The sequence below is a fragment of the Gossypium hirsutum genome, chromosome D01 (assembly GCF_007990345.1).
Source record: "Gossypium hirsutum isolate 1008001.06 chromosome D01, Gossypium_hirsutum_v2.1, whole genome shotgun sequence".
Lineage (NCBI taxonomy): Eukaryota > Viridiplantae > Streptophyta > Magnoliopsida > Malvales > Malvaceae > Gossypium > Gossypium hirsutum.
Genome location: NC_053437.1, coordinates 57017644 through 57030315, shown reverse-complemented (window position 1 = coordinate 57030315; position 12672 = coordinate 57017644). Strand labels below are relative to the sequence as shown.

At 31.0% G+C, this 12672-nt stretch overlaps 1 protein-coding gene across 1 annotated transcript; it reads right to left on the bottom strand.

Annotated features, from left to right (window-relative positions):
* Positions 1-4211: 4211 nt before the first annotated feature.
* LOC107922583 (lysM domain-containing GPI-anchored protein 2) lies at positions 4212-6448 on the bottom strand. The gene is made up of 4 exons (XM_016852683.2): positions 6214-6448; positions 5412-6091; positions 4873-4993; positions 4212-4776 (listed from the first exon to the last, which is right to left on the bottom strand). The coding sequence occupies exons 2-4, from the start codon at positions 6073-6075 to the stop codon at positions 4482-4484; spliced, it is 1080 nt and encodes a 359-aa protein (XP_016708172.1). The 5' UTR covers positions 6076-6091; positions 6214-6448; the 3' UTR covers positions 4212-4481.
* Between the last annotated feature and the right edge of the window lie 6224 nt (positions 6449-12672).

The following is a 12672-nucleotide window of genomic DNA, read 5'->3' as shown; positions in this document are numbered from 1 at the left end:
GATTCATGACGTTCAAAGTTGTTTCATGAAAAAAAATTGTAGAAGAGAATAGGATCGAGAGTTTTTGATTGATGCAGGTGGTGCAAGTAGAAAAAGTCATACAAGAGCGATTTTAATAACTCGGTGACTTAAATGAAAACTTTCAAATAGTTTAGTGACTATTTTGTAATTTTTTTAAGTTGAATGACAAAAATATAAACTTACTAATAGTTTAATAACCTTAAACATAGTTTACCCAAATAATTAATACAAACTTGGAAAAGAAAATTAAAGAAGGCAAACATGGACAACAACAAAGGTAGAAAAATTGACTTTTTTGGTGGGTAAAGGTTCAAATACGGGTTTTTTACAAAATTATTATAAAAAAATAAAAAATAACCAAAATGTTATCCCTTTTTTTATTTACCAAAATATTATAAATTTTTTTATTTACAAAAATATACAAAAAAAAACAAAAACCTGCAAAAAAAAAAAACCTGACAACAGCCTGATCAGGCCAATCACATTGGGCGGCACCAAAGGTGCCAAAGTGATTGGCGGCACCAAAGGTGCCAAAGAGATTGGCCTGATTGGACTAAAATGTAACTCTCTGCAGTTTCAAGGACCTGACATGCAAATTTACCATTTTGAATTTTGAAAGTGAATTGCTGCCGATGTGCGTGTGGGGCGCACTAAAATTGAAATGTGGGTAATGACCTTCTAAGCCCTCCTTATTTATTATTTTCTTTTTATTCCCCTTCAACTCACTTTTTTATTTAATAAACAAGCTCTCAACCTATTTTTGTAGTTAAATAAGCTCTTAATCTATGATTTTTACTCATAAAAGCCCTTTATTTTATTATTAAAGTAAATATATTTTACCTAAAGTAAAGCTATTTAAAAAAGAATAAACTAATTCGCATTTTATGTATTATTTTGGTAATTTGATGAGAATAGTTTATTAAATAAAAAAATTTACTAAATTTGATGAGAATAGTTTATAATTATAATTTATTTTTTCTATTTGGGTTACATTTATGGGTGATCAGTTTTATTATTACTTCTGGTTTTTCAATAAGGCATGCCTGGTATTTCTATTAATTTTTTTAATTAAATCTAATATTAGTTAAGTGATAATTAAGATACTTAGAATTCTAATTAAGTAATAACTCTATTTTACTTTAATAAACTATCTCATCAAATTACCAAAATTTATAATATTAGTTAAGTGATAATTAAGATAATTAGAATTCTAATTAAGTAATAACTCTATTTTACTTTAATAAGTTTATTAAAAAGTAATAACTCTATTTTACTTTAATAAACTATTGCTTTTAGGCTTAGTTTAGTAATGTTTCAAAAAAATGTTTTTAGGAAAAAAATGTTTTTAAGGAGAAGTAAAAATTTATGAGTAAAAATCATAGATTAAGAGCTTTTATGAGTAAAAATTTAGGAGAAGTAAAATATATTTACTTTAATAATAAAATAAAGGGCTTTTCTGAGTAAAAATCATAGATTAAGAGTTTATTTAACTACAAAAATAGGTTGAGGGCTTGTTTATTAAATAAAAAAGTGAGTTGAAGGGGAATAAAAAGAAAATAATAAATAAGGAGGGCTTAGAAGGAAATTAGCCACATTTCAATAAAATTCAAAATGGTAAATTTGCATGTCAGGTCCTTGAAATTGCAGAGAGTTACATTTTAGTCCGGTCAGGCCAATCTCTTTGGCACCTTTGGTGCCGCCAATCACTTTGGCACCTTTGGTGCCGCCAATGTGATTGCCCTGATCAGGCTGTTGTCAGGTTTTTTTTTTACAGGTTTTTGTTTTTTGTTTTTTTGTATATTTTGGTAAAAAAAAAGTTTATAATATTTTGGTAAATAAAAAAAATAACATTTTGGTTATTTTTTATTTTTTTAATAATAATTTTGTAAAAAACCCTTCAAATACACTCAAAAGTGAGGGTCAACTGTAAGAAAAACTATTAACGACCGTAAGATGAAATAAAAAAAAAATTGGGTTTTGATAGTTTAATAAATATAAATTCTTACTTAATATATTCAGAAATTTCGAATATGAAATATGGAAAATTACTTAAAGAGTTAAAAATCCTCCTGAATTTTTCTATACCATTTGTCATCACCCAAACCATCCGCTTAAATTCCACACACGTCGCTTCCAACCCAAGGTCAAACCTCACTTTGTCATAGTCGACACCCACCACAATCAATTTTTTTCTTTAAATTACACATAATTTTTAAATAATTTTGTTATATATATATTGAGAGAAAGCATTTGTCAAATCCAATTATTTATTATCTTTAATATTTTAAATTTTAAATAAATTATCATTTTTAGAATTAAATTTTTTTATAATTTTTATTAATTTTTTTAAAATTTAAATTATTTACTAACATAACATATAATCCAAAATAATATCATGTGAGCTATGTGAATAAAAATGGCTATTTTACCAAAAAAAGCCCTTTTTAAAAAAAATTTACCGAAATGGGCCGACTTTTTGATTATTTACCGGAATAGGCTATTTTCCGCGAAATCGCGTCCACGTCAGCGGGATGTCAGGGTACGTGTCAGACATCGCATCCACGTCAGCGCGATTTGCTGGCGTGGAAGGAAATCGTGCCCCCTAGGACGCGATTTGCTGACGTGGCATGAACAGTGTGTTTTTAGCTTGGAAAACTTTGAAAGGCCATAACTTTTGGCTCGGTTGTCCGATTGAGACGGATTTTTTTTGATTTCGAATAAATTTTCGAGATCTACGCGCTGGCAAACTGCTTAGAGATGAATAGGGACTAATTTGTAAAGTATAATTTGTTAGTTACGAGTATAGGGACTAAAGTGTAATTATTTCAAAATTAGCATGAAATTTTTGTATTTAAGAATATTTGAATGTTATGGAAGGATGAAATTGAATTTGAATTGAAAAACGAAGCTTAGATTTGAAAATATGACTATTTAGGTTTTAGGGACTAAATTGAATAAAATAGAAAATTTTAGGGAACTTCTCAAAAATGGAATGAGCTGACTTATACCTATAACAGGATGATATAAGACAATTCTGAAAAAAAATATCCGATGTTTACTTCAAATAAATAAGGAAAATAACGATTTGAATGTTTCAAAATTTAATTTTAAACCGAAAAAATCAAAATTTAGGGGCAAAAAAGGATCTTTTTCGACGAAAACTTTGGCAAAGCGCGTAGATCTCGAAAAGTTATTCGAAATAAAAAAAATTCGTCTCAATCGGACAACCGAGCCAAAAGTTATGGCCTTTCAAAGTTTTTCAAGCTAAAAACACACTGTTCATGCCATGTCAGCAAATTGCGTCCTAGGGGGCGCGATTTCCTTCCACGTCAGCAAATCGCGCTGACGTGGACGCGATGTCTGACACGTACCCTGACATCGCGCTGACGTGGACGCGATTTCGCGAAAATGGCCTATTCCGGTAAATAATCAAAAAGTCGGCCCATTTCAGTAAATTTTTTTAAAAAAGGGCTTTTATTAGTGATTTCCTCAATAAAAATGGTCAACATCAGTTAATGAATTAGTCAAAAAAATTTAATTGAAGGTTTAATTGAATATGTTTAAAAGGGATGCAGGTGCTTTCATTGGGGATCATGAAGGGAAATGGTTAAAAGGACGTTTCCATCATATCCTAGAAGCTAATAGTTTAGAAGTCGAACTTTGGACATTAAGGGACGAGCAGTTGACCTTAATATATCTTATTTAGAAGTAGAAGTTGATGCATCTATTGTTATTAGCTTCATGACTAACACTGTAATTTCTAACAATTTTCTTGGTTACTACTATGATCTCGAATGCAAAAATGATGTATACCTTCAGGGAAAGAAACCAGAGTGTGGATGCTCTGGCAAACTTAGGGAGCCATTTCCATCTTTGTAGCTCCTCGGATAATATCTGTTGTAATGATCTTATTTCCTTTTGTGATGAGCTCCTGAGGCCATCAAGTTATGTTTGTATGCGTACTGTTATGTAATCTTCCTTTATTTACCCAAGAAATTAATTTCTTTTTTGGAAAATTTCAAGAATGTAAATACTTAATACATTTCAATCCCCTTTTTCTATTTCTACTCTACTCTATTGTAGTTCCCCAAAGCAAAAGGTGAAAAGAGCAAGGTAGTTGAAGGATGGAGAAGAATATACAGACAACAATTGTGATATGTGAATACGATTGGTCAAGAAAGAAAATCCTATTTGAATATGAAAGCAGAGTTTGGGTTTGGGTTGAAATAAATAATAAAAAAGGTTCTACTTTACATCACAATAATTGCTGATAAAAGCACAATAATCATCAAAATCTGAGTAATCCAAAGGCAACACTTTGATAAACTAACCAGAAAACAACGTAAGCATCAAAGAAAAAGAAGAACAGTTAAAAGCTTTTTGGCTAACTGAGGGGGGACCATGTAGAAAATAGCCAAAAGTCTTTTGTTTTTGAGAATCTGGTAGCCCACTGAAGTCGTCTAGATTGTTTCAAGCATTACTAGATGGAGACAAAGCAAGACCGATATGATAACAATGTCCCATTTCAAATTGATTCTTGACACATCATTGCTTGGAGTCGATGTTGTACAAGATGAGTCCTGGACCAGGGTAGTGAAGATGGTTGAGTTGTTAAAGCCAGCATAGGAACATGTGGTTCTACTGCAACCCGAGGTGGTGACATTGCCAAGCGATAAACCTTGAGAATCTTCACATTGCATTGACGGGCATCTTTCCCATCTCGATGGTCTGTTCTGGGAAGGTTCACATTGTAATCTGACCAAACCAGCATCAGATTTTAATTCAATTAGCATATTGAAAACCCCAAAATTTCCTTAAAAAATAACAAGGCGTTTAAACATATATACTCACGTCCAGTTGTTAGCAGCTTCGCAGGTGCATCTCACACAGCCGTTTGCAGTGAAGACGTATGTGCCATTAGCAGCAAGTAGAGGAAAGTCCAATGAGTCACTTCTTACTGATGAGTTACAGGCTGTAGAAAAATTAATAAAAATTAGTCAAATTAGTCGAAAGTTAATCTCACTTTGAAAGGTTGGACCACAAATCACAAATTCATTGAATCATGAATAGTAATAATGATTTTCCTGCATCCACACCCACTCATTAAGCCCAAACACCCAACCCAACTAACAGCAAGAACAGAGCAATGGGAAACAAACATATTGGAAGGCAAAACATCCATCAGACATTTACAAGTGGGTCCCACAGATGGAAGAGAAAACAGGTTAAAAATGGTGGGTCACCCCATCCCATCATTTTGATTTTTGACAAGACTATTGATTATTTGAATGGTTAAAATAACTTTCCTTTTAAAAATGAAAAAAAAACTTTTGAAAAAAAAAACTACAGCTTTTTTGTTTTAGCAGAGGGGAAAAACGAAATTATTATACCTTTAAGAGGAACATCAATGGGTTGCTCAGCTTTTAACTGATTCTGGGCGGTGATACCATTAATCCGAGCTAAAGTTGCCTCATTGGTTCCAAACTCCTGAGCAATCTCTGGCAAAGTACTGTTAGGTTCCACCACGTGTGCGTAATGCACCACTTTCTGACCGTCAATGTCATCGCAGCTACACGGCAACGGGATTTGCAGAGTGTCCCCAGCAGCTATCAAATCTGGATTCGAAATGTTGTTGGCAGCTGCAATTTGCGGGAACAGCACTAATTGCGAGAACACCTCGGCCGCTATGTGGTAAAGCCCGTCCCCTGGTTGAATCGTGTATGTGGGACCGCCGCTGGAAGTCCCGGTTCCGTTGTAACAAGCACAATTGATGGGGACTCTGATGAGTTGTCGTGCAGCTATGGTGCGGTTGCGCGGAGTGGAAAGAGGCAAGTCGTTGGCTCCGAGGAGACTCTGGAAGCTCGTGACGTTGAAAAGCGATTGGATAGCGCCAAGGTTGGTGTTGTTGACGGTGATGTACCCGACAAGTGCACGGCATGAACTCGGGGAGCTACATCTGAATTCTTGAGCAGTGCACTGATCCAGGGTGAGAGCTAAGAGCAACCCAAGAATTATAACAAACAGTTTAGAGAACCCCATGTTTCTTTTTCGCATGCAGATTGAAGAAAACCTGGGAAAAATATTTGATGTTCAGAGAAAAATTAAACAAAGCATGTGAATGACTTGAAACTTTGTCTTAGTTTATATATATGTATATATTTAAAAATGTATTATGGTTATCGTGCTGCTTACAAGTCGTATTTTATGTATATGAGAAAAGGATATAAGTTAACTACGTAGCCGCCATTGGAGTATTGACGCCATTATTATATTAACCAGTCAACGCGTTTTTTCATAATGCTATATTATCAGCCATGGAAGGCCTAAAGCTCCTTTCTATAATTCGCGGCATATTGAAAACTTTGTTTACTCAGTCAACAACAGATCGAAGTTTCTAAGAACCAATCAGTACCAATACCTTAAGGTATACGTAACCTTGTGTTCCCATTTGTCAAATCACATATTTAGCAAGGCTTTGTTGTGTGCAAGTAGACAAATGAGGCGAGTGTAGAGTAGTAGTGTTCTACAAACAAGCTCTGCAATTTCAAACTTGAAAAGCATTAATAAAAGTCGGCATAAATGTATTAGGCACTAGGCAGGGCAGTCCATGGTCCATGCTTCTTTTTTCTTATTGAATTTTTATTAGGTATTTAGAGAACAGATTTTAAACTTTAGTCTTAATTTTTAAAATTAAAAAAAATAATTAAGTCTCTAATAAAATATTATATTTAATTTCATACTTTGAATTTTAAATTGCAATCAAGTTTTTAAATATATTTTTCCTTCAATTTTCTAGTGATTCCTTAAGTAATGACAAGATAAGTTATCTCACACTTAACCTAGAAAAATGATGACATAGTAGATAATATTTCAACTTACATAAAAGGGTAAACTACTTAATTGGTCACTCACATTTTAGGGTGTTATAATTTGCAATTTCATCATTCAACTTTTAGGGTGTTTTCATTTTAGTTATTCAACTGCTAAATCTCTAACGACGCTTAACTAAACACCCTACATCATGTTCACAATTTCATTTTGATCACTCAACTTCTAGGTCACTTTCATTTTAGTCATAAAAAAAGCTTTTTTTAAAGTATTGATTGGGGTAAAAAAAATTAAGAATTAAAATAAAAAAAGCGATAGAAACTAAAATAATGCATTAAAAATTATAAAATTGTACTTGTTTATCTCATTGTCAAAAATTCTAATTTTTTTTCAATATTGAAATTTTAAATTTCAAAATATTAAAATAAATTAAATAAAATGTTAAAAAAATTATCTATTGATAATGTTAATCGGTTTGTTACTATAATATTGAAATTAATTAAAATGATCTCCTTCTAAATTTTAAAATTTATTTTATGTTTCATGGGGTAATTAGCAAAAAATGTTGGTTTTAAAACTTAATTAGGAAAGTAAGTTGTTTTTCCCAAATTTAGGGAAATATGTTGATTTTGTAGAGAGAAACAATAAACTCGTCCCATCATTCCAATTTTTTTGTGCGTTTGGTGTTGAAAATTTGGGAAGAAAGATTTATTTGTGTTTGTGTTTGTGTTTTACGGAGAAATTGTGATAATTTTAAGGTATGTTTGAGTTCATGATGATGCAGTGGCGCTCAAAGACCTACACATTTCATTTGCTGTGTGGGGAGTGCACCATCACCTTGGAAGATGTCGCATTACAACTCAGGCTCCTAGTTGACGGTGGTTATGCAGTCACAAGTTCAAGTTTCAAGCCACCAGAAGAGGATGCTTTATAAGCCTATACATAAGTTTGAGATCATAATCATAGGGGAAAAAGGGGCTCACCAGTATAACTAACTTATTCTTTTTCTACATCAAAGTAGTATCCTCGACCTCATTGTCCGAAACCTGTGTCAAAGGTAGGGCCAAGAAGACTTTCAGGGGGGAGTGATTGTGACAGTGGAGAAAAGGCTGAAACACAAGTCGGGGCGGCAACGGTTGTATTTATTAATAAGTTCTTTAATCACAACAATCGTTGTCACCTTGAGTTGCGTTACAGCTTTTCTCCACCGTCACAATCACTCCTCCCCCTTAAAAGTCTTATTGGCCCCAACTCTGTCACAGCTTTTGGACAATGAGGTTAAGGATACTACTTTGATGGAGAAAAAGAATAAATTGATTATACTGGTGAACCCTTTTCCCCCTATGATTATGATCTCAAACTTATGTATGGGGTTTATAAAACATCCTCTTTTGATGACCCTAGTTATACTTCAACCCGTGACTGTATAAACACCATCAACTGGGAGCTTGTGTTGCAATTCGACATCTTTTAAGGTGATGATGCACTCTCTACACGACAAATGAAATGTGTTGGTCTTCGAGCGCTATTGCATAATCGTGAATTCAAATATACCTTAAAACTATCACAATTTCTTCCTAAAACATAAACATAAATAATTCTTTCTTCTCAAATTTCTAACACACAAAAAAAAAAACAATTTTTGGAAGGACGAAAACACCTGGACGCATTTTCTATTTCTCTCTCCAAAATTAACCTATTTCCCTAAATTTGAGAAAAAAGGCCTAATTTCCTAATTAAGTTTTAAAACTAAAATTTTTTGCTAATTACCCCTAATTGTCTATAAAGCTTAAATTATATAAATTCGAATCTTCCAAAGAAAAGTAAAATAATTGCAATTAATTAAATTAATTGGTTGTTCTTCGTTTAGGTAAAGAAGTGATGAAAAAATCCTAGGTTTTGTTTGGCATGGAAGATAAATTTAATTAATTGTAAGGATTTTTCTTTATTTTTAGCTTAGTATGAAAGGCTCGAGATCATATAATCATTAAGAATTTGAGTTTTAGGTACAATTATTAAAAATAATTTATTTGAGTTGATTTTAATTTAGAAACATAAAATAAAATTTTAAGATTTAAAAGGAGTCTAAATTAACTAATTTAATTAATTTCAATATTATAATAACAAGTCACCAGCGGTTGACACTATTAAGAGATAAAAAAATTCAATAACTTATTTAATTGCTTTTGATGTTTTAAAATTTAAAAGTTCAATATTAAAAAGGAAATTGGAACTTTCAACAAGGGGATAAACAAGTACATTTTGACAAATTTAAAAACATTATTTTAGTTTCTACCACTTTTTCAATTTAATCGTTAATATTTTTTACCACGATCAATATTAAAAAATGATATTTCTTAGGTGACCAAAATGAAAGCGCCCTAAAACTTGGGTGACCGACGAGGTAGTTTATCTTACATAAAAGCTACTATATTTTTTTATAAATATATATTACAAATAAAATGAAAATTAATAAAATCTATAAATTTTTTAAAAATAAAAATAGGAAGTTTTAAAATTTTTTAAAAAATAATCAATAAATTTATTCAAAAATAAATCAACATATTTTTAACTTACATTTATAGAAATCTTACATATTCAACTATTGCATCTAAAAGTAACACATGTTTTGAGAACACAAATACAAGGTATCTCAATTTGGGAAGCGTGTGGTTGGCCCGTGTGGATTTCAAGAACCGTATGGTTTGAAATTTGGGAGATAATTTGTCAATTTCACAATTTTAACATTTATGTCCCTACACACAAAACTTCAAACGCAACCAAATCAATATACAATTTAAGCATATAAATCACTCACAGCACTAACATATTATCATACACCACAAGCATAATGAGATTTTGATTAAGTTCTCAAATTGCTAAAGTTTGTGTTTTAGTCCTTTATACCCATGTCCCAAACTATATTACCTATGCACATGCCAACTAAGCCAAAAATTGAGTATCATACTTTCTTCCAAGCTTGATGATATGATGAGATGAGCTGATGTCGATTTTTAACCCAACACTTTTTATCTAATTTGTACCTACGCGTTAGAAAAATAACATGTTAAGTTGGTGACAGTTTAGTAAGTACCCATGAAATTAGAATCTATTCATTTCTTTGATTTCTATTTATCATAAACAATTTTATTATTTTAGTTCACGGTTATATCTTAATAATTATTAAGTTATCTCATGTTTACAACATGCACCGGTACTTTACTCCACTTTTTCTTTTTATTATCATTATTTCATGGTTTAACAGGAATGAGACTTTTTATCAAAATCATTTACCATGATTTTTTAGTCCATGCTAGACATGTTTGAACCAGATGGATACACAAAGCAAAAAAGTGCTAGAAACATTGGCACTGAAGTGCATAACAATACAAGAGCACCGAAGTGCTAAATTCATGCAGATCATGATTAACATGAGAGCACTCGAGTTCTTATAGCATTCCAACCATATCCACGAAGTTCAACACTAGTCTACATCGGCATTTTGTTTGATTTGGTACTCTAAGTGTAGTATTTTTGTCTAAGCACACTAGTAATTTTCTCGAACAGATTGGTTAATAAAATTATTCATAAATTACATTAATACTTCGTATATGTAATATCCCGAAAATTACTACTGTAATACCCCAAAAATTACTACAGTAAAAAAGTAGGTATCATTGATATAGTAAAATAAGGAAATAAAGTGACAAAAAGTGAAAATTTGAGTTATGACAACATTGGGAAGTATATTATGATATATTAATTCAAGAAAGGATTAAATCGCAAAAGTGAGAAAAGTTTTGTTGATTAAGAGTAAATATTCAAAATTTGAGGGGATAAAGTGTATATATGAAAAGTTGAAGGACCAATGGTTCAAATATTTTAAGGGTGGAATAATCTAGAAACTAAGGAAAATGGATGAATTAGGACTAAATTGAAAAGGTGAAGAATTTTGAGGGACTAAATCACAATTTTACCAAATTAAGTTATGACTCAAGGATGAAATTTCTAAAGATTATAAAGGGTAAAATGGTCAATTAGAAGAGAGAGAAATCTAGAAGGCAATGATGATGTTGGAGATATTTTAGATTAATTAAATAAATAAATATTAGTTTATTAATATTTTAATTTGATTTTTAAATAATATTTTATTATTATTTTATTTAGTATATATATAAGAAAAGGAAGATGAAGAATCACCATTCCACCATTTTTTCCCATGCACCAATGTGAGAAGAAGAGAGAAAGAAAGAAAGTTTTGCTTTCTTTACAATTTGGTCCTTCCACCAAAAATTCACCATTTTCACTTAGAAATCAAAAGAATTTCCATATCCATCAAGAGAGAAAGATAACAAGGAGAGTATGGGGAGCTAGAATATCAAGTTAGATTGAAGAAAGAGAAGCTGGAGGAGAGAGAAAATCAAGTTAAAGGTTGAAACTAATAGGACAAGGTACGAACATCAAGATTTCAATATATTTTTAGGTTTGATATTATTGAAAAAACATAAAAATGATGTTATAGTAGAGTTTTCTTATATAAGGTCTTATGTTCTTGATGTATTAGTGAAGGGAAATAAGTGAAAGTGATGAGAAATATTATAGAGAAAGGGAATAAGGGAGTTATAAACTTAGTAATCAACATCTTGCACTAAAATAGTTTTGGACAGCAGCAGTAGGTTAACTTTGAAAAATCACCATAAATTGTGGAGATAGAATTAGAGGATGAAAAAAATATGAAATTAAATCTTATTGAGTCTAGCTTCTCATAGAATAAACGGTGTAAGTAATGGAATTGTAAATCATGAGATATAATAAATTTTGATAGATAATGTCAGAATGAATTCGGGTTCCCCTGTTCCGACTTTGGAAAATCATCAAAAATTTTAGAAAAATAATTAGGGGCTTAAATTTATATTTTTAAATCTTTAATAAGTATATTTTCAATAGAAACAAACGGTAACATCATCCGAATCCCATGCAAGGATATAATTAATTTTTAGTGAAGAAGGGTCGAAACTGTCAGACAGCAGAACATGGATGACTTTAAAGAATAAACTGCACTTATTTGCTAAACCATAAATTTTGAAAATTTTATGGTAAGAAGATATGTGTGTCTAGTTTCATATAAATTTAGTGGATCTTAATTCAGAGTTCTGTAGCTTAAGATGTAAATAATTTAGTGGCTATGACTCAAGTGGACAGCTTTGAATGAACATTTAAATAAATAGTGAAATTATAGATAATGTTATATATAAGCATGTTATATACATTAAGGATGTGGAATGGAGAGGAGGAGGAGGAAAATATATAATTATTCAACTAGCATGAGTTTTCATTAAAAATGGCTAATTTGCATGTTTTAGGTTTAGGGACTAAATTGAATAAAAGTAAAATTTTAAGGGTAAATTTGTAAAAATGTTAAAAAGTGACCAAATTGCATGAAATGAATTGTTTTATTATTTAAATTAATAAATTGAATGAAATATTAATTTAGATCAAGATTGGGTAGAAATTCGAGGAAAATAGAAAATTACCAAAATGTCCCTAAATTTTGGTATTTTTGAAATTTAGCCTGGTAAGTTCGAATGAACTATATTCTGTATAATTTTAATTAAATTGAGTATTATTTGGTGATGAATATTATATAAATATGTGTTTTATTATTGGAATTGAATTATTATTGGTAATATATATAATTATTAGATGCATTGAAATGATTATCGGAAGCTTGATTGGATTGGAAGCTTGTCGGAGATATATCACACTATCCATTGGTTTTATCAGTAATTTTGGATGATTTGATTCTGGTTATAATGATATGAA